This window comes from Macaca mulatta, chromosome 4 (assembly GCF_049350105.2).
Source record: "Macaca mulatta isolate MMU2019108-1 chromosome 4, T2T-MMU8v2.0, whole genome shotgun sequence".
NCBI lineage: Eukaryota > Metazoa > Chordata > Mammalia > Primates > Cercopithecidae > Macaca > Macaca mulatta.
Window position 1 is genome coordinate 3729419 of NC_133409.1, and position 22736 is coordinate 3752154.

The 22736-nt window shown below is 48.7% G+C and overlaps 1 protein-coding gene, 1 long non-coding RNA gene and 1 pseudogene across 3 annotated transcripts; all 3 read left to right on the plus strand.

The window, feature by feature from the left end:
• Positions 1-1415: 1415 nt before the first annotated feature.
• Positions 1416-5477, plus strand: LOC144340696 (uncharacterized). 2 transcript variants are annotated; one of them, XR_013416945.1, is made up of 2 exons: positions 1416-1928; positions 3375-5477. It is a non-coding gene; the product is annotated as an uncharacterized LOC144340696 (long non-coding RNA). The 2 variants fall into 2 exon arrangements; XR_013416944.1 differs by having other exon boundaries at positions 1828-1928; positions 2708-5477.
• A 10406-nt stretch (positions 5478-15883) lies between these two features.
• Positions 15884-18627, plus strand: LOC106992389 (copper-transporting ATPase 2 pseudogene; annotated as a pseudogene).
• A 1275-nt stretch (positions 18628-19902) lies between these two features.
• Positions 19903-22512, plus strand: LOC699792 (cTAGE family member 2). Its single transcript, XM_015137717.3, has one exon. The coding sequence runs from the start codon at positions 20033-20035 to the stop codon at positions 22433-22435; it is 2403 nt and encodes an 800-aa protein (XP_014993203.3). The 5' UTR covers positions 19903-20032; the 3' UTR covers positions 22436-22512.
• Positions 22513-22736: the final 224 nt, after the last annotated feature.

Consider the following 22736-nt stretch of genomic DNA (forward strand, 5'->3'; position numbering starts at 1 on the left):
CAGCAGATACAGCCCTTTTCAAAGGGGGCTTGGCCGGTGAAAGCCACACACAGGGTCGGTTCTTTCATTCACTCAGTTACCAAACGTGCTGAGCTCACTGGGTGACTGCCTGTGCAGTCACGGTTGGGAGGTGCCGACAGGAAGGGGCTCCTCCCCTCCTCTCCTGAGCACTGGGGCTCCTCCTTCCTTTCCTGAGCACTGGGGCTCCTCCCCTCCTCTCCTGAGCACTGGGGCTCCTCCCCTCCTCTCCTGAGCACTGGGGCTCCTCCCCTCCTCTCCTGAGCATCAGGGCTCCTCCCCTCCTCCCCTGAGCACCGGGGCTCCTCCCCTCCCCTCCTCCCCTGAGCACTGGGGCTCCTCCCTCCTCTCCTGAGCACTGGGGCTCCTCCCCTGAGCACTGGGGCTCCTCCCCTCCTCTCCTGAGCACTGGGGCTCCTCCCTCCTCCCCTGAGTACTGGGGCTCCTCCCTCCTCTCCTGAGCACTGGGACTCCTCCCCTCCTCCCCTGAGCACTGGGGCTCCTCTCCTGAGCACTGGGGCTCCTCCCTCCTCTCCTGAGCACTGGGGCTCCTCCCTCTTCTCCTGAGCACTGGGGTTCCTCTCCTGAGCACTGGGGCTCCTCCCTCCTCTCCTGAGCACTGGGGCTCCTCCCCTCCTCTCCTTAGCACCGGGGCTCCTCCCTCCTCCCCTGAGCACTGGGGCTCCTCCCCTCCTCTCCTGAGCACCGGGGCTCCTCCTCTCCTCTCCTGAGCACTGGGGCTCCTCCCTCCTCTCCTGAGCACCGGGGCTCCTCCTCTCCTCTCCTGAGCACTGGGGCTCCTCCCTCCTCTCCTGAGCACTGGGGCTCCTCCCTCCTCTCCTGAGCACTGGGGTTCCTCTCCTGAGCACTGGGGCTCCTCCTTCCTTTCCTGAGCACTGGGGCTCTTCCCCTCCTCTCCTGAGCACTGGGGCTCCTCCCCTCCTCTCCTGAGCATCAGGGCTCCTCCCCTCCTCCCCTGAGCACCGGGGGTCCTCCCCTCCCCTCCTCCCCTGAGCACTGGGGCTCCTCCCTCCTCTCCTGAGCACTGGGGCTCCTCCCCTCCTCTCCTGAGCACTGGGGCTCCTCCCTCCTCCCCTGAGCACTGGGGCTCCTCCCTCCTCTCCTGACCACTGGGACTCCTCCCCTCCTCCCCTGAGCACTGGGGCTCCTCTCCTGAGCACTGGGGCTCCTCCCTCCTCTCCTGAGCACTGGGGCTCCTCCCCTGAGCACTGGGGCTCCTCCCTCCTCCCCTGAGCACTGGGGCTCCTCCCCTCCTCTCCTGAGCACCGGGGCTCCTCCTCTCCTCTCCTGAGCACTGGGGCTCCTTAAGGCAGACTCATCCCTCCCTCCTGTTACAAACTCTTCCCTCACATAGCCGTGGGCTCCTGAATCCCACTGAGTAAAATCAAGCTATTGCATAGTTGAAATGTTTGCTGGTGCAACTATCCAAATTATTTTTACCTCGATTGAGTTAAATGCTGCTGCAGCTTTTCTGGCGTGGAGTAGAAAATGCAATCACATCAAAAGGTGCCCTGGAAATGATAAAGAATGATGAAAACAGTCCTGTCTGAAAACAGGTTATGTATACAGCAAGAGCAGTGGCAGGTAAACGGTCCCAAAAACACGGCCAAGAGGACAGGACCACAGTTCAACATTCCTTACACATTTGGGGACGGCATTGCATTTGGGGTCCCAGCTGGAGCAGAATTTTGGCTCTCTGCTCGTGGAAGTAGAGCGTGGCTGTAATACCACAGCTGCTGACTCAGCCCCTGCTGCCAACCGCTGGGGGAACAGACCCAGGAAAGGATAGACAAGCTGGCTAATCAGTAACCTAAGGACAGCAGGGTCCTATCTGACACTGGGCCTTCCTAAGGAGACGGAAAGCAGTGAACCTCTGTAAAAGCTTAGAGGTAAGCAGTGGTGAAGCCGGGCAGTGAGGGGCTGGATGGGGGGCTGGGAAGAGGCAGGCAGAGGGAGTCGGGAGAGGAAGGCAGTCAAATGGAGGGAAGAGAGAGAGAGAGATGGTGCAGGAGCAATCCAGGGAGGGGAGCGGGCCCGGAGCTGGGAAAGAAGCTGGACCGTCATCAGGTGTGGACTTGTGGGTCCTCCTACAGCTCCCAGCTCTACCTGGGACAAGGGGAACAGCCACTGCAGGCTTTGAAGTGTGGAATGAACAAAGGCCTCCGGGTGTGGACAGGCAAAGGTTGTTTATTCAGGGCTTGCTGCAGTGAGTGGGCTGGGCAGGCAGAGGTGCTCACAACAGGAAAGCTTCCCGGTGAACACACAGAGCCCCAGCTGTGCCCTGTTGGAGGCCAGGCTCTGGGGACACCAGAGCTCTAATGAGAGGCAGGCATCCTGGGGGCGTTTCTGGCTTTCTGGTTGGTCCTGAGTTGGAAGCAGGGACAAAAATTAGGAAGCTGTCAGCACCCATCAAGTCTTGGCCCTCCGGAGCTGACTGTCACAGGGGTTACTGTTGGGCTTCCGGGGCTGTCACTAAAGATGGCAATCTGGCTCCCTGCAAGCCTGACACGGCCACTGGCCTCCTGGGCTATGTATTGCAGATAAAGAGTTGGCTTTCTGGGCAGGTGTGGGTCAGAGTTCTGCTTTTATATACGATCCAGTCTTGGACCCTTGCGTGTTCAATTCCTCAGAAGCAGAGGTGTTGGATGTAATTGCATTTGTGTTTTAGAAAGACCCATTCTCTGCTTGGCTGAAGTTCCAGAGAAGGGGCCTGGCCCAGGGTCTGGGCATGGGGACTCCGTGCCTGGGGAGAGGCCCACGCAGGCGGCTGCCACAGGAGGATGCAGAACGCAGGGCTGCTCTGCCTCTGGAGGACCCGGCCGCTGACCGCTGTCACAGGCCACAGCAACACTGGGCTCCAAGAAGACCGGAGACTCTTCCATGGCGTTTCTTCGTCCCCAGCAAGAAATGAGAGTTCTTTTTTTTTTGAGACGGAGTCTCACTCTGTCTCCCGGGCTGGAGTGCAGTGGTGAGATCTCGCCTCATGGTAACCTCCACCTCCCGGGTTCAAGCGATTCTCCTGCCTCAGCCTCCCAAGTAGCTGGGACTGCAGGCACATGCCGCCATGCATGGCTAATTTTTTGTATTTTTAGTAGAGACGAAGTTTCACCATGTTGGCCAGGATGGTCCCAATCTCCTGACGTCGTGATCTGCCTGCCTCGGCCTCCCAAAGTGCTGGGATTACAGGCGTGAGCCACTGCGCCCCGTTAAGAGTTCTTATTGAAATCAGAATACCTTATAGAAATAGGGCTCTAATCAGTCTTTTAATTTCTATTTTTGAATTTTTAATTCCATTTTATTTCTATTTTTCTTTCGGCTACCGTCTCCTAATCAAGGGCAGGGCGCACAGCGGGACAGGACAGCAAATCACTGACTTCAGTCGCTAAAGCTTCATCCTCCTTAACAATGACTCTCCTCCGTCCCACCCCTCACCCCACTTGAGGACATATTCTGGAATTTCCAATGTTTGCTCCTGCAATGCATTTTCCATCCTGGGTGACAGGAAGTGTCTGGTTCCGGGGCAATGAAGCAGCCACAAGGCCTCTGTGTCAGCGCTGGAGAGAAACAGCTTCCGTCCTCCTGTCCCGGACCCTCCTGGAGGGATGCTCCCAAGGCTGAGTGAGACGACACAGCCATTTCCCGCATGCTGCCCGGCACTGACCCGCCCGTAGCACTTGTCCCGGTGCTGGTCTGCAGCAGCAGTGAGGGGGACCCCATTGTGTGAGGGTTGCACTGGCTGTCGTTCAGGAAAAAGCAGTAGAGCCTCTGCAGTCTTTGAAGGCCCTCCGTGCCTCCAGCGCATCGGCCTTAGGACAACGCTCCTCACGGGGGTCTCTGAGGTCTGCCTGGAAGACACTCTTCCAGCCCACCGGGTCCTGCAGCCAAAGTGCGTGGTGTCCCCTGGCCCTGGAACGAGTATCTGTGTGACCCCGCAGGTCCCTGTAGAAGCAGCCCCTCCCTCACGGAGCCTCGCATTCCTTGTTGCTTTTCGGCTTTCTTACCTGGCCTCCACTGTCAATCCTTGAGGTGGGCTGGTGCTCTAGGGACTTCCTACATTGACGGGTGTGTGTTGGGTTTAGAAAGAAGCTATTGTAGAACCGTCCAACGATGGAGCCTTCAGGGGCGCCGTGGCCCCGGAGCACATGGCGGCAAGCTGCAGAAGCTGGGCAGTGCCCAGGAGTTGGCACGTGGGGACTCGGTTCGCTAAGAGTTCGCTGAAAGCAAATCCATGTTTTGCATGAGCAGCCTGTGTGTCTCCTGGCTCTAAATGGTGCCTTGTTTTGTCTGGCTGTGGCCGGGATCTGTGATTCCCTGGGAGGCATTTCACCTCACTCAGAGTCACAACGTTCAAGCAATGACAAGAACAGTGCCTAGAGTAGAATACCATCTAAATTTTATTTATGTTCATTTATTCACTGTCAATTGTCCTTTTTATTTCACCAAATTTCAAACTATTAGAAACAGCAGAGGTTATGGAACCCAGAGTCAGGCAGATCCTCAGAGTTTGTCTTTATTGGCAACGGTGAGCACAGAACTCACGTATGTTTGTCTCAGAAAGATCACAGATGCACAGGTGCTTAGGAGAACTGACACCAAGCATGTGGAAGGAATTTAACTTCTTCATGTGTTGGTGCAACTGAAACAAATTCACGCCTAATCTGGGGAGGCCTGCATGAGCTACTGGATTGGTTGAGGAAGATGAGATAATGTGAGACCCTATTTAATAGAAAGATTTTTTTACGTATAATTCTCCACATATAATTTAGGGAAAATAGTCATTTATTAAAGGACTCTCAGGGACTTGTAGTTGAGAAAATGTCAACGATTTGGGTTAAGGGACATGTTCATTAACTCTTGAGATTTATAGAATAGTTGTGAGTGGCTGACATTTACTGTCTACTATTTATGTTTCACAAGTATGTATGATTAATAATTAATATTTACAAAGTACTTCCTCAAAAATCTTCTGGTGCTCATGACAATCCTGTAAGGTAGATATCGTGGGTATTTTATATCTACACTATATTTTAAAGCTAAAAGAACTAAAGCCAAAATGAGTAGTTGGCTTGCTCAGGGCACCCACCCAGCCAGCATGTGGAGGTGTCTGAAATTAACCTCAGGCCTCTGATTTCCAAAACCCATCTCTTGCCCAAGGTCCCAGCTCACGACTGGAGCGTAAGCCTCTTTGAACAGATCATGGCTTATGTATGTATTCACGTGTAATCTCCACAGTAGCTATGCTAGGCCGTTGCATGTACATGAAGGTACGTGAAGGAATGGATGGAATTCTCTTACATTAGGGAAGAAGCTAACCTCCCAGCTGAATTTTGGCGTTAGCACGACACTTAGCGTTTTTCTTGGCTGTTAAAATAAAGTGTAACAGGGTGGCAGGAGAGGATGACATACCACCACTAAATAAAGGAAATCAGACCCCCAAAGGTGTGTACTTGGCCTCTCTGTTTCTGTTGGTTCATTGTCTTTTTCTGATTCAAAAACATATTTAAATTTTTGAAGTACTTAAAACAAAAAAACAAATGCGAATACCACATACCCATTCCTCATGCCCTCACCAAAGGGATCTGGGGCAAATTAGAATGTTGCTCCATTTCCTTCAAATATTTAATTTTCAAACAATAAGTAATGTGTAAAAACTGCAGCGAAACCCCTCCCTCCATCACAGAGTTAGCCACAGTTCTGAAGTCAGGGCAGATGTCTGTTAAGTTTTCCTATATTTACGTATATTTACAGGTACATGCATGTACCTGTAACACCACCAAGCATCCTTTTACGTTTTCACGTTTTGAATAAACGTCATCATTTTTCCAATGTGCGTATTCACTCAATGGTACCTCAGGATATGTGACAATTACTAGGAGAATATTTACTGAGCTCTTTGATAAGACAGACTTGGTGTCATTCACTCACGCAGGTCCTCCCACAGACGTGCGAGGAGTAATCACTCCTCACCAGGGGCTGGGACATGGACCCACCGGGGCTGTGCCCGCACCTCCACATGCCCGTGTCTGCCCCGTGCTGCCCTTGACCGGGCCATACCCCCACTGACCAGGCCAAAGTTCATCCGCCCATTCCTCTAATGATGGACTCTTATGTTGCCGTCTCAAGCAATGTTGCAGCAAACATCCATTTCTCTGTCTTTCTGTCCACGCAAGCAAGACTCTGCATAGATACCCCCATGTCTCTCCCAGGTGGCTGTATGTGTTTCTTCTGTCACAAACTACCATAGACTTGGGGGCTTAAAACACAGCAAATTTATCCTCTTACTGTTCTGGAGGGCGGAGGTCCACAGTCATTCTCCCTGGGCTGAGGTCCGGGTGTTGGCAGGGCTGACTCCTGGAGATTCTAGCGAAGAAACTGTTTCCATGCCTTTTGCAGCTTCTAGAAGCCAGTGGCTCTGGGCCTCCTCTTCCACCGTGAAAGCCGGGAACATCGGTGAGTCCTTCTCAAGCTGCACTCTCTTATCTTCTCCCTTCTGCTTTCCCCTTCCTCTCATGAGGACCCCCGTGACTATCACACTGGGTCCACCCGAACAATCAGGGATAGTTTCCCGTCTCGGGTCAGTTGATAGCCACCTAATTCCCTCAGCAAACTTCATCCACCTTTGCCACATCACCTAACATATCCACAAATTCTAGGGATTAGGACATGGACATCTCTCGGGGACCATTGTTCTTCTGACCACACACCCACCTGCCATGCCCAAGACTTCCAACTTTCTCACTTCCAAACCTTGGTATTGTCAGGCCGTTGTAATGGTGCCAAATGGAACAGATATCAAATGGTGTTTCATTATGGTTTTAATGTGCATTTATCGGTTTATAATGAGGTTGAACACTTTCCATGTTTTTCTTGGCCTTCTAGTTTCCCTTGTGAATTAACCTCTACATATCCTTTTCCCCATTTTTCTCATTTTTTTCATTGATGTGTAGGAGTCCTCAAATGTGGACACTAGTTTTTGGTGAGTGGTAAGTTACAGGGTTTGCGAGTATCACTTCCCCAGCTGAGGCTTGTCTATAAATTTGTTGATGGTGTTTTGGCTGAGCGCAGGGTTTTGGGTCAATGTCAACAAATTTAGGGATCTTTTCATTTATGATTTGTGGGTTTTAAAAAATCATATTTGGAGAGCTCCTATATAGTCTACTATTATACAGCTATTCCTTATTGTTATTAGCAGTTTAGCATCTTTGCCTTTTGCCTCGAGGTGCCCGTGATACTTGCCCTTGTGTGGGAGGAGAGCTCTGCTGCTGATTCCGGGTGCCTGTCCCCCATGACCATCTTCTCACCGCTGTGGATGGATCTGCTCTTTCCCACTGGCCTGTGCTGACTCCGGCTCTCTGGGCATCAGGTATGTGTGGTCTCCACCTGGGGACAGAGCAATTCTCTTTCACGGTTTATTTCTTCATCCTCTGTGCCACGTTAGTCAATTCTGCAGCTTTTGAAAAAGGCTTGATAATGACTCTCAGCCAAATATCGCAGCTTTTCTTCTTCGATGCTGTCTCGGCCATTCCGGCTCTTTATACTTGTGTGTGAATCACAGCATCATCTTGTCCAGTGAAAAGCCTCTGCTTGGTTTCAATGGAATTGCATTTAAATTTATGGGCTGACTTGGGGAATTATGACTATCTTCATGACAAGTCTTCATGTCAGTTAACCTAGTTCTATTATAGGCACCTCAGCAAGTTTTTAATTTTTTTTCTTAAAATTATGCCCATATTTTCTTACATGTATCCCTATATGCCTTTTCTGTATAATAAATAAAATTGGAGTTTTAAGTGAGGTGCATGCACCTGTATGTATGTTACTGTGTTTATTTTGTATCCTGCAACCTTCTTAAAGCCTCTCATTCGTTTTAGGAGTTTGCCTGTGGGTTCTGTTGGATTTTCAGCGCCTGCAGTCAAACCAGGCAGAGTGGCTGTTTGAACCCAGTACATAACACTCCTCTTTCCTACCCAGGTTCTGAAGCAAAAGCAAAGTCAAAATTTAAGCAGCCAAAGGTTATACCTTTGAGAACATATATTTGAGAAATATATATATTTGAGAAAATACTGGTATTATATCTGCGGAAAAGTGGGCTACCCAATATTGAGCCGTGAATTCACAGATTTGCCCACCTGATCCTCACAAGATCCTGCTGGGATGAGGGCCTTGTCACTCAGCTGCCCACACGGCTCAGGAGAACAGTTTGAGTGGCTCCCAACAGCAGAGGAGAAGGAAAGGGCAGGGTTGCTGCCAGGGCCCGAGCACACGCTTGGGACTCAGTGCCAAAGGGCAGATGCTGAGCTCCTTGTTCCACAAGCAGGGCCCGGTGCTGTGAAAGGCACTTGAGTATAAAGCGTCTTCCTTTCATTCTGCGGTTTCTTCCTCAACTTGTCAGGATGTGTATTTGCTATTTAATGTCATTCAAAGTATAGAAAATTAAAATTTTAAATTACGGGCATGAATTTTGCTGTTTGTCTTTATACTGCGGGCCAGTGCTACAAAATTATAAGTTGCGTGCAGAATCATTGAAGCTGCAGAATCGCAGAATCATTGAGGCTGCACGGTGTGTCTGTAGCTCTCACGTGCATTTGCATTTTATTCTTACCAGAACCGTGCAATGCTCCAGGTGAACCTGGCATGCACGCCCCACCTGCAGGCTGCACCTCCAGCTCGCTGACAGGTAGGGAACGACTAGGAGCGGAGAAGCGTGGTCATCCTCTTCCCCTTTCCTCTGTGTCCTCATACCCAGTCCAAGTGAAAAGGCGAGCATTTGGGGACAGATGTGCTGGGACTCCTGGCACTCATGTTTCTCAGGATGGCATTGCCTTCTCTAGTGTTAGATGTAGGTTCTGGTTTGAGAGGAAAGTGTGGCCTCTGAGGCTGTTCTGCTCAGTGGTAAATGCTACACGCTCACTGTGTGGGTGCTTCAGGTCTGGCTGCACAGCTGCCATCGCAGGTCTGTGCTCATGGGCATCGTGGCTGCTCTGTGGGGACCAGGAGGCAAGGAGCAGTAGCAGACGTGCGTGTTAGATGAACCTCCCCTACTCACAAGCAATCTCTGTCAGCCTTGGGGGCATCACTTACAGAACACAATTCAAAGACAAAATTATCAAGATTTTCAAGACAGCAATGACAGAGCACTACACTAAGCTGGCGGCTAAACTGACTGACCAGTCACAGGCTGGAAGTTGGGCCCTGGCCACAGGCCCAGCTTCTTCTCCCGACATCATCGGCTCCCCCTCCGCCCCCCGAGTCACTCTGCTTTCCCCACAGGGAGCAGGTGGGAGCTGCAGAGAAGTGTCCAGAAAACACTGCTGGTCAGTGGAATTTCCTTTACGTGGAAAGTCGAAGTCAGGGAGGAATGGACGTTTTGACTGGAAATTCCAATCCTACTTTCTGTGCGTTTTTCTAGCATGACTGTAAGTGCTGGAGCCACCACCACCATGCTCAGCAGCACCCAGGAAGCAAGAGCAGTTGACAGAATGTTCGTGAGGATTCCTTTTGGTTTTTACTTTTTTAAAGCCCCTTCTAATCTCATAATTTCTGTGACTTTGAGTAAATACACTATGATCATAAGGTAAGGAAAAGTTAACCTTTTTAGGTTAGGAAAAGTTCTAATTCACATGCATATATATTATTGCAAAATGGTGTGAACATTTAATATTTTTTGAGATCATTGATATTTTTCATTTACTATGTTAATAAGATGAATCCCATTAACAAAATGTCCATTGCTAAACCAATTGTGCATTCATGGGATGAACAATGTTTGGTGATGGGGTTTTTGTTTGTACTTTTAAATGATACTTAAACGTAACTAGGGAGAAGATAAGCTCCAGAGCACGCGGCACAGCACCAGCAGGCTCAGTCGATTGCCCGTCTTCTCATTTACCAAACCCACGTAGCCACCCCCACCTCAGATGGATTTTTTTTGCAAAGTCCAGACATTCAATTATTTATAATGTGTCTTTTTAGGACACTGCCGAAATTAGGTTGTAAATGTTTTTTAGGATTGTATCTTATGTTCATAGAAGAAATTGGCCTATGAAATTTCTTTCCTATAATACTCACATCTGGTTTTCATCCCAAAGCTAAACCAGCCCATAAAAGCAGCTGTGATGGTTTTCTTCTTCTTATATTTCAATAAATGGTATGTAAAAGACAGGAATCATATGTTCACTCAAAATTTGTGGACCTGATTGTATAACCATCTGGGCCTTGGATGGTTTTTGTGAATTTTTAAACATTTACTCTCTTAAATGCTTACGTCTCACCAAGTTTCTCTCTATATTTTTAAGTCGGCTTGCAAATGTATGCTTTACTAGGAAATCTTCTATTTCATCTAAATTTTTAAGTTTAGTAAAATAAAGTTGCACATGCGTTTCTCTTAAGATTTGAAACATCATTACCACGGATGCGACTATATTGTTTTCATCTGTAGCATTGCTTTTTTCCTGCTTTCCCCATTTTCTGCCTCTGATCAGTTTCAGCCCAGGGTGTACCAATATTATTCCTTTCACTAAAGGAATTGTTTCTGTCTTTTTCTAACTTTATTTTTTTAGATGATCTTGCCAGCAGTGCATTAATATTGCCCATTTTTCCAAAGAACCAGGTCTCATTTGCACTGGTGTCTCTATTTTTCCTTCATATCCTATTTCACTAATTTCTGCTCTTGCTTTCATTATCCCCTTCTTTTGGTTTTCTTTGGAATTACTCTGTGTTTCCAAATTGTTTGCTCAGCTAATGGGTTTTCAGTCTTAGTACCATGTTAGCTAGCTCCGACAACTTTAGTATGGAGTGTTTTTGTTGGTATTAATTAGTAAATTGTTTTTCGTTTTCATTATTCTTTCTAATTTGACCATAAATTATTTAAAAGGTCTTTGTAAACTTCCAAACCGAAGAAGTTTTGGTGAATTGTCTTTTTGTTATTATTTTCTAAATCACTGTGAGGTCAAACACTCTAGACTAGATGCTGATGAGTCCTGTAGTTTTGTGGTTCTTGTGTTTGTTGAGACTTCCCTTGTGATCTCCTGGGGTAAGTTCTCAGAGATTCTCCCTGTGTGCTTGTTGCTGGCAGGATTTCAACCGCATTGATGAAAAAGGGAGCCCTTCACTTCCTCTGTGTGTGTACATATTTATTATCTGCTTGCAGGTATGATGAAATATGTTGCTATGACTCTAGATTTGTGCGTTTTTCTTTGAATGTTATCCCTTTGTGCTTTATATAGTTGAATACTGTCTTGGTCTGTACTTTAGAAGTGTTTTTTTTTTTTTTTTTTTTTTTTCCCCTGAATGGCTCTTTTTATCATTACACGTTGGCGGTTTATGTCCCTAATAATGCTTCTTTCTCTAAATCCAGTCCAGCCTGTCATGTTGTTATAATGCCTTCTCTTTGGTCTTTGCATTTTCCTGTTAGCTCTGCTCATATCCCTTTACATTCTGCCTTTCCGTGATACTGTGTTTTAAGTGTGTCTCTCTCTCACACTTTAATAGCTAGTTAGATTCATTTACAATCATTTAATTTATTTAAATTTATTTCCAATACCTATTTTATGTTTGCTCATGATCATACTTTTTCTTTGTTTTGTCCACATGAGTTTGATTATAATTTCTTAAATTCTTTTTATTCTCTCTACTATTGGAAAAGTATGTATTTTATTTCAGGAGTTGTTTTTACATATTTTGACACACATATTTGTCTCAAGAAAGTTTAAATTTATGACAATTTTTTTTCTTCTTTCATGCAATGCAAATACCACAGAATGCTATCAATCCATGGACACCTTGTCCAGCCTCCTATGCTATTACTCTCTGTGCTTTAGTTCCATCATGCCTCATTGCTTCCATGGACAGCATCACTCTTGGAGTGATCATTCAGTCTTCCTTGAATCAGCCCTCCATGGATGACATAGTTATTGGAATAACTATGTCATCTAAGCGAATGATCGCTTAGTCTTCCCTGGATCAGCCCTCCATGGATGGCATCTTTCTTGGAGTGATCGCTCAGTCTTCCCTAGAATCAGCCCTCCATGGAGGACATGACTGTTGAAGTGATCGCTCAGTCTTCCCTGGATCAGTCCTCCATGGATGGCATCGCTGTTGAAGTGATCACTCAGTCTTCCCTGGATCAGCTCTCCATGGATGACATTGCCCTTGGAGTGGTTGCTCAGTCTTCCCTAGAATCAGTTCTTTAATCGGCTTTTGCTGATTTACTAGATGATCAAAAACAAGGATATAGGAAGTGAAAATTAGATTAAGATGAACAAGCATGTTATAACTAAAATGAAGAAGAAAATAAATAATGGGAGAAAAAGAAAAACTTAGAAGCAAATTATCCTGTCTATCTATCTATCTATCTATCTATCTATCTATCTATCTATCTATCTATCTATCTATCTATCCATCTTTCTATCTATCAGCTTTGAATAGAAAGGGGAGAACTTTAATGCTTCATTTGAGACCCTTTTGGGGGTTAACAGCACCAATCCCCTCAGTTCAAAGGTCAACATCAGGGAGTTGCTGGATTCAGAAACTCCACTGCTGAGTCGGGACAATCTGTGCTTACTGCAAACACAGAGGGGCGAAGCCAGGCATCTGCAGAGCTGCGATGGCATCACAGTGGCCAGGGAGGAGTGACAGTTGTGCTCCCAGTCCAGCCAGCAGATAACCTCCTGTCCCTGAGGAATCATAAGCCACAGCTGTGGATGGGGTTTCTAAGTCCCTTCCTTCCAGATGAGCACTCCTCTCCCTTCCCCACCCACGTCACATCATCTCCTGGCTCTGTTTGTGCTGAGAAGTCTCTCAGGGCCAAGCATGTGGTAAGGCCAGAGGATCTGGACATTCATCCGTGCTCGAGGTCATCAGGTCTCAGGCTATGGGCACAGGGCGATCCTCTCCCCTCAGCTGCTGAAATACAGCCAGAGGTAAAGCAGGCATGAGTTTCCGCCTTCAAGAATGAATGTCCCTGGGCAGAAGTGGGCAGTCAAGGGAGAAAGGCCAGGGAGAGGAGGGGGCCACCAGGTCCCAGGAGGGACTGACCTGCTCAGAACAGAGGTTGTCAGTGTGGGGCTGCGTCCTGGCCATTCTCAGGGCCTCCCACATTTCCTCCCACCCTCCACACCACCAGTGAACACCTCTAATGGCCCCACGCTGTGCAAACAGCCAAGACGTCAGAGTCCCCTCGGTGCAAAGACGGGGACAGGCAGGTCCACATGGGGGCAGGGAGACCACGGCCGCCTCCATGTAGACGCTCTGCCCATTCCACGGGTCATCTCCTAAGTGCCACGTGGGGAGACCAGGTCCTGCCATGAGGGAAGCAGAGGCATGTGTCCCCTGGGATGGCCGCCATGTGGTCAAATGTGAGTCTGCCGGGGCTGCGAGGACCAAGTCCACAGACAGGGCCTTAACACTGTTGCTGGCTGAGCACCCAATATCCAAATGCTGGCAACACTGGCTGCTCCTGGGGCCTTTCTCTGTGGCTTGTGGTTGCTCATATATTCCCTTGCTCTGTCAGCGGAGAGGGCCTAGAACCATCGCCCTGGTCAAAGCAAGCCCAGCCAACATCCACACCTTGGTCCCTAAACCACTCTCCTGCAAAGGGAAGAATGGCTGGTTCCAGGAGAGAGGCAGGAAGACACAAGATGGACCTGAAACGTTTCACCTCCCTCCCTCCTCAACATCCAATAAGGACCGTGGGCGTGGCTGCACAACAAGGAAATAAGTGTACTTAATGCCACTGAGTGGTGCACTTAAAAAGTCCCAAAACGAAATTGCAGTGAGTCGAGATTGCACCACTGCACTCCAGCCTGGGCAATAAAGCGAGACTCAGTCTAAAAAAAAAAGAAGAAAAAGAGCCAAACTGCCAGTCTAGTTAAGTAGATTGCATTAGCATTCTCCAGAGAAACAGACAGCAGGATGTGAGTGTGTGAGTGTGTGAGCCTGTGTGGTGGGGGAGGGGATGTGCAGAGAGAGAGCTGGTAAGGAATCAGTTCACATGGCTGTGAAGGCTGGCAGGTCCATATTCTTATTTATGTACTTACCTATTTTGAGACAGAGTCTAACTGCTGGAGTGCAGTGGCTTGATCTCAGCTCACTGCAACCTCAACCTCCTGAGTTCAGGTGATTCTTGTGCCTCAGCCTCCCAAGTAGCTGTGATACAGGCATGAGCCACCACACCTGGCTAATTTTTGTATTCATATTTTTAGTAGAGATGGAGTTTCACCATGTTGGCCAGGCTGGTCTTGAATTCCTGGCCTCAAGTGATCTGCCTGCCTCAGCCTCCCAAAGTGCTGGGACTACAGATGTGAGCCACCGTGCCTGGCAGTATTCTCCTGGGTGGACTGGGAGGCTGGAGGCCCAGGGCAGCATTGATGTGTCTCATATTAAAAGGGCATCTGGAGGCAGAATGCCTCATTCCTCTTTCCTTACTCAGGGGACCGCAGTCTTTTTTTTAAGGCCATCAACTGATTGGATGAGGCCCACCTACATTACAAGGAAATCTGCTTTTCCGAGTTCACAGACCTACATGTTAATCTCATCTAACTATACCTTCCTAGAAATATTTTGAATAACATTTGACCAAATATCTAGGCACCATGGCCTAGCTAATTGGTTACATAAAATTAACCATCACATATATTTTACCACAATAAAAAAATCAAATATATTTCCCTGATATTTTTGAATGATAGTTATCCTAATAAAACTTCTAGTCTGCTCAAGGTGGGAAAACTAAACCAGCTATACAGAGATAAGCAGCTGGTATGGACTAATTCATACTAAGATGTAAATGACTTTCTGTTCCAGTTCCAGTGATTTGTCTCCCCGACACCCCCAGGGTGGCCGCCTAACTTAGTTTTGTACATCTGGGCCTTACTCTTCCATCTCTGAATTTTCTCTTCCCAAGGACATTCTCATTTTTAAAAGAGAAGCCTCTTTACTCCCCAAATAAAATTATCCTAGGAAAATTTTAGCATAAAATATACTGGGGCTGGGAAGTTGATCCAGCACTCCCCAGGAACCCCTCCGGGCCAGCCACCCAATCCACTGCATGGAAGGGTGAGCGCGGCCACCTTGTCCCTGAGCAGAGGTGCAGCCTCCTCTCACCCTCATAGACATGTACTGGTAATTCCCAGGCAGCGGGTCAGCTAGCCACCCCACAGATGGGGAAGGGCTGTCCTCCCTCTCTTTGGAGAGTATTTATCCCTGGGCGGGAGAGCTTGTCTGTGATGAAAGGGTTATCCTAGCTGCTGGATACAGAAACTCCGTATCTCTGGGGATTCCAGGAGCTTCCCACACGCCACACGTCGGGGTGGCCTATGAATATTCGGTACCTCACAAAATTCCCAACATTGAAACGCACACCTTCAAAACACATGGCCTTTCAGGGACCATGTCACCGCTTACCGTAAATATGCGTAGAGTAGCAGAAAGAAGATGATTTGTTTAAAACTTCAGAATAACTTAAATACCCCACTGCTGATAACAGAGACGGAAGACTAGAGAGCTTTTCACGGCTAGTCCTTCAGATGTCACAAACAAGCGTTGTTACTTAGAGAGCTTTCACCAGCCTCTTCTCCAGGCTAGTTCAAATATGTGCAAAATGGCTGTGAGGCTCTGACTTGTGTGTCAGTGCAAGGGGTGCTTGGAAACCTTCTGCTAAGTCGATGATACTGCAGGGCACAGGCAGTTTACAAAAGACTTTAGCAAATTTCATTTGATCCAGAAGGGGTGGGAGTCATCATCCCCTCCCCACACATGCCTCTTTGTTTGCTTTTGTTTTTGTTTTAACAGATGAGGGAATTAGGGCTTAGAAGGATGACTTATTTTTCTGGGATTGCATAGGAACCAGCGCCAGCGGAGCCCCACCTCCCGGCCTCTCGTCCCGGCCACCTCCAAGCTCCTGGAACTCAAAAACTCCTGACAACAAACTTTCCCCCCATTTATGTTCTGCCCAACTGGAAAGGGTCTACGTGCAATCTGAGACCTCTGTGCTATTTTCCTCTATTTGATTCCAGGCAACACAGACGTTGAGTGCCGGCTGTGGGTGGCCCCGGCATGGTGATAATTTATGCAATCACGTTAAGGAGGACGGATTGCCTCCTGCGGTTCCAGCTCTTGGCTTTAGGAGGTGCTCAGGAGATGCGTGGAAACTCATTCAGGAAGGTCATGGTCCCGCACGTGCGTGGCCAGTGTGGGCGCCCTGGTGGTGGAGAAACGTGCGCGAATGCTGCAGGCAGGTGGTTCTGGAAGCTGACTCAGTGGCCATCCCTCTAATGACCTGTCCTGAAGGAGAGGCAGCGTCCCCGCCCCCTGAGAGAAGGGGTTTGCGGAACTGAGTAACAGAGTTACACCCACAATCCTAAGAGCCCTTATCTGCCCAGGTTTTCCTGCTCTGTCTAATTGGCTTGGTCAGTCACCATGGGAGGGAGCTGGGCCCCAGGGGCCCATGCTTGGCCTTCCCTCCTACTTGGATCCCAGTTCCCTGACGGCAGGTTCAGAATACCTGCCGCTGAGAGACAGGGCAGCTGCGCTCAGACTGCGTTTGTGAGGGGTGTGGCCCGAGGTCTTAGGCTGGGGCTGATCCTGTGGCCCACCCCTCCTGCATCCACCCAGGAGTAAAGGGGGCGGGGACCAGACCCATGTGAGCTTGGATTTCTCCACACCTGCAGGGTCTCACCTAGGGCTTGGCCCAAACCCAGAAGGTGCCATTCCGCTGTGCCCAAGAATGGGACTGACCTGCCGCTTCAGACGCAGGCTTTGCATGGCCAAAGGCCAGGGGCACAGCTTAAGATGGTCATGAGGTGACAGGAATCCCTGGCCTTCCCGCTTCCTGGAGAAGTTCTGCAGGGTCAGGCAATATCTCCTTGGGTTCCCCTGGGTTCCTGTATTTGCTTCTCCCCACCCAGAGAGCTGTTTTCTCAAAGACCTTGTCTCTTCATTCAGCCAATTCCAGAATGGGGTCACAGGTCGCCCACGTGACAGTCAGCAAGCTGTGAGCACCCCAGTCTTTTTCTCTCCTTCTCTGCATCCTACCGGCACCTGCGCAGATGAAGCACCGAAGCATGCAGCTCACCTTCCTCCCCGCCTCCCCCGCTGCCAGCCCCCCACCACATCTCACAGGCCCTGCCCCTCTGCCGCTGGGCAAGACAGGATGGGGAGCTGGCACGGCGCACGCGCTCCCACCGCCTGCACCCCAGGGGACGTGTTAATCCCTCTCGACACCTTCCTTCTACTTAATGACTTGTAAACTGCTTACATTTGGGCATGTTTCACTTTTCTTTCCCTCCCCTTGTCCTTTGCCACAACAGGAAGAAATGGCTCCCATAGGCCTCCGTTGGTGCTGTGTTCCTGCAAAGGGGAGCTCAGTCTTCTGCGGGCAGGCAGCACTTTCCCACCTGAAAACCATGCTGCCTTAAAACAGGCTTCCTGAAAAGATGGTGTAGAGATCCTGATATTTCCAGCAAGAAGGAAAATGTCACCTGGAGAGGTTTCACTGTAGGGAATTAGGATCACAAGACTAAGGACTTGGCTGCTGACTCAGAGTCACACCAAGACCCTAGACCCCCAGGACCACAGCCTTACACTGCTGTCTCCACTGCGCTGTCTGGCAGGGTGGCAAGGACAGAGGCGTCCCTAAGGCAGGCCGTGCTCACATCCCCCCGTCCTCCGTGGGCCCCAATGCTACACTCTCCAACCCAGGGCTGTCTTTTACTCCTGCCCCCAACTCACACATCTACCCCAGAGCCTCTTCCAGGCATGAAGCCAGGGACCTGCAGCTGCTGTGCCTGGGGCATCCCCATGGCAGGTGTGGATGCTTTGTGCAGGATTCAGAGGCCATGTCCAGCCCCACAACGGCCTTAGGATTTCCTCCAAGTAGAGTAGACAAGGGAGATGAGGAAGATGGCGGCTGGTGCAGGGAGCTGGTGCTTGCGCAGGTTGTTGAGATGCAGCCTCCCAGACCTTCTCTGTGCTGATTGGAAACCGCAAATGGCTCAGGCGCAACGGCTTAACCATTTCTAGCAATGTCAGTGACGCTATGACAGATCATGAGATGAAAGGACAGATGGCCATCCTGGTGGCTATTGACAGATGAGAACATTGCAAGTGTGGTATCTTGGTGTGGGGTGCCCCATCCTCTGTAGCTGCTGATGACGGCTATCGCAGACGCTGTCAAGCAGGAGACCACCCTGGCTGTGCACATGCTTCAAAGCATAGGTGTGGATGTGGTTTTGAGCATGGGGGACAACCGGAGCACGGTGGCCAGAGCCATTGCCACCCACGTTGGCATCAACAAAGTCTTTGCAGAGGTGCTGCCTTCGCACAAGGTGGCCAAGGTTCAGGAGCTCCCGCACAAAGGGAAGAAAGGTACCATGGTGGAGGATGATGGGGTGAATGACGCCCCGGCTTTGGCCCAGGCAGACATGGGCATTGCCATTGGCACCAGCACGGATGTGGCCATCGAGGCAGCCGACATCATCCTCATCAGAAATGGCTGGCTAGACGTGGTAGCTGGCATTCATCTTTCCAAGAGGACCGTCCAGAGAAGATGCACATCAGCCTGGTCTGGCACTGATTTATAAGCTGGCTGGGATACCCATCGCGACGTGGTGGCTGGCATTCACCTTTCCAAGAGGACTGTCTGGAGGATACGCATCAGCCTGGTCCTGGCGCTGATTTACAAGCTGGCTGGGATACCCATCATGGCAGGTAGTTGGTTCCTCTCCTGAAGGAGTGAGCTTTCCAGATGAGTTGAAGATACGTGCGTGCACGGGAGATGACGGCTCACTGCAGGGCAAGGCATCATCCGTGTTGAAGGAGTGCCAGTGTTTCGGAAATGGACACAGAGCAGGTACATTTGATGGAGAGGTAAGAGGATCACTGTCTACATGCCAGTGCTGTTCTAAGTGCCCTGGATCTTCTGGGAACAAGGTTAGCCTTTTTCAGTTGTACATGGGACGATTGAGGATCATGCTAGGCAGAGGTGAGCCCTTTCGTGGAAGGAGTTAATCTAAAAACCATAATCTGTCTCATTTGGGAGGAGCTAAATAAATATCTCTTCAATGAAGTAAAAGTCAATCAGAAAATGTGTATTTTAGCTATAAAATTACCTACCAGAATTTACCATGGGGCATAATCTTAGTCAAGCACCCAAATTGATGATTTCAGACCACAGATACTGAAACACCAATGGGATAAGGTGGCAGGTATTTCAGTTAGCTACTGCTGCATAACAAATGACCCCAAAGCTTAGTGACTTAAAACCATGGTTTGTTATTCTTTATCATTCTGTCAGCTGGGAGGTTCTTCTGCTGGCCTCATGCACAAGGCTACATTTAGCTAGGATGTCAGCTTGTGGATGGGCATAGCTGGGATGCTGGGTCACCTGAGTCTTTCTCCCCATGTGGTATTGTTTTAAAATACAGGTTTTAGAGCTGCCTCAGGATGTAAAGTGTAACGAGGTGGCCGGGGTGGGCCGGGTGCCTGCGTCCCCAGCTCCCCCCGCAGCTGGCTCCGCAGTGGTCCGCTCCACTTGCCAGGTGGGGATCCGGGTTCCAGATGGAATGCTGCGCGTTCTCCACCGTTTGTTGTGGCTACGGTTACTGCAGCAACCGCCAGAGCAGCCTTGGCGCTACGGAGGAGCCAGGGGCTACCCCTCAGCCGTAGTTGAAGCTGATCCTGGAGTGCGGAGGAACCAGGGGCTACCCCTCAGCGGTACCTGGGACTGATCCCGGAGTGCGGAGGAGCCAGGGGCTACCCCTCAGCGGTACCTGGGACTGATCCCGGAGTGCGGAGGAGCCAGGGGCTACCCCTCAGCGGTACCTGGGACTGATCCCGGAGTGCGGAGGAGCCAGGGGTTACCCCTCAGCGGTACCTGGGACTGATCCCGGAGTGCGGAGGAGCCGGGGGCTACCCCTCAGCGGTACCTGGGACTGATCCCGGAGTGCGGAGGAACCAGGGGCTACCCCTCAGCCATACTCGGGGCTAATCCTGGAGTATGGAGGAGCCAGGGGCTACCCCTCAGCCGTACCTGGGACCGATCCCGCAGTTGCCACACAGGGTTGTGGCAGCACTGACTGAAGGTATGAGAACAGATTCTCATCCTTATGGTTTTCCATGGGAATTGGTGATACATGCAGCTGTTGTTGGATTTTTTGCTATTCTCCTTTTTCTGTGGCGAACTTTTAGATCGGTTAGGAGTCGGCTTTATGTGAGAAGAGAGAAAAAACTTGCTGTGGAGCTTTCTGGACTAGTTGAAGAAAAATGTAAACTACTCGAAATATTTAGCCTTGTTGAAAAAGAGTATGAAGACTATGAAGTAGAGTCATCTTTAGAGGATACCAGCTTTGAGAAGGCGGCAGCAGAAGCACGAAGTTTGGAGGCAACCTGTGAAAAGCTGAACAGGGCAAATTCTGAGCTTGAGCATGAAATACTCTGTCTAGAAAAAGAGTTAAAAGAAGAGAAATCTAAACATTCTGAACGAGATGAATTGATGGCGGATATTTCCAAAAGCATACAGTCGCTGGAATATGAGTCAAAATCCCTCAAATCACAAGTAGCTGAAGCCAAAATGACCTTCACGACATGTCAAATGAACGAAGAACGACTGAAGATAGCAACAAAAGATGCTTTGAATGAAAATTCTCAACTTCAACAAAGCCAGAAGCAGCTTTCGCAAGAAGCTGAAGTATGGAAAGAACAAGTGAGTGAACTTAATAAACAGAAAATAACATTTGAAGACTCCAAAGTACATGCAGAACAAGTTCTAAATGACAAAGCAAATCACATCAAGACTCTGACTGAACGCTTGCTAAAGATGAAAGATTGGGCTGGGAGGCTTGAAGAAGACATAACGGATGATGATAACTTAGAAGTGAACAGTGAATTGGAAGATGGTGCTCACTTAGATGATCCTTCAAAAGGAGCTTTGAAGAAGCTGATCCATGTAGAGTTAAATGCTTCTTTAAAAACCTTAGAAGGAGAAAGAAACCAAATTTATATTCAGTTATCTGAAGTTGATAAAACAAAGGAAGAGCTTACAGAGCGTATTAAACATCTTCAGACTGAACAAGCATCTTTGCAGTCAGAAAACACACATTTTGAAAGTGAGAATCAGAAGCTTCAACAGAATCTTAAAGTAATGACTGAATTATATCAAGAAAACGAAATGAGCCTCTACAGGAAATTAATAGTAGAGGAAAAAAGGCGGTTAGAGAAAGAAGAGAAACTTTCTAAAGTAGACGAAATGATGAGCCATGCCACTAAAGAGCTGGAGACCTATGGACAGCGAGCCAAAGATCTTAAAGAATTTGAGAAAACTATTCCTTTTTATCAAAGGAAGACTATTTCCCATGAGGAAAAAGCACGTCATAATTGGTTGGCGGCTCGGGCTGCTGAAAGAAACCTCAGCAATTTAAGGAAAGAAAATGCCCACAACAGACAAAAATTAGCTGAAACAGAGTATAAAATAAAGCTTCTAGAAAAGGATCCGTATGCACTTGATGTGCCAAATACGGCGTTTGGCAGAGAGCGTTCCCCATATGGTCCCTCACCATTGGGTCGGCCTTCACCTGAAACGAGAGCTTTTCTCTATCCTCCAACCCTGCTGGAGGGTCCACTCAGACTCTCACCTCTGCCTCCAAGGGAAGAAAGAAGAGGCTCAAGAGGCCCAGGGAATCCTCCGGACCATCAGATTGCCAATGAAAGAGGAGAATCAAGCTGTGAGAGGTTAACCCGTCCTCACAGGGCTCCTTCTGACACTGGGCCCCTGCCATCTCCGTGGGAACAGGACCGTAGGATGATGTTTCCTCCACCAGGACAGTCATATCCTGATTCAGCTCCTCCTCCCCAAAGGGAAGACAGACTTTATTCCAACTCTGCTAGGCGCTCTGGACCAGCAGAACTCAGAAGTTTTAATACGCCTTCTTTGGATAAAATGGATGGGTCAATGCCTTCAGAAATGGAATCCAGTAGAAATGATATCAGAGATGATCCTGGGAATTTAAATGTGCCTGATTCATCTCTGCCCACTGAAAAAGAAGCAACTGGCACCGGCTTTATTCGTCCACCTCTTGCTCCAATCAGAGGTCCATTGTTTCCAGTGGATACAAGAGGCCCGTTCATGAGAAGAGGACCTCCTTTCCCTCCTCCTCCTCCAGGAACCAGGTTTGGAGCTCCTCGAGATTATTTTCCACCAAGGTATTTCCCAGGTCCACGGCATGCTCCATTTGCAACGAGAAACGTCTATCCACCGAGGGGTTTTCCTCCTTACCTTCCCCCAAGACCTGGATTTCTCCCCCCACCCCCACATTCTGAAGGTAGAAGCGAGTTCCCTTCAGGGCTGAGTCTGCCTTCAAATGAGCCTGCTACTGAACATCCAGAACCACAGCAAGAAACCTGACAATATTTTTGCCCTCTTCAACAGTCATTTTGACTGATCTCATTTTCAATTTTAAGTAACGGCTGTTACTTAAGTGATTACACTTTTGCTCAAATTGAAACTTAATGGAATTATAATTCTCAGGATAGTATTTTGTAAATAAGGATGATTTACATATGAATCTTATGAATAAATTGTTTTCATTTTATTTTATTCTGAATAGTATAATTATTTTAATTTGACTCATCTACTATTATATAAAAATAGTGGGAGTTTTATATACGTAATCTTGCAGGTGGGGAGGCTTTACATTCTAAAGGCC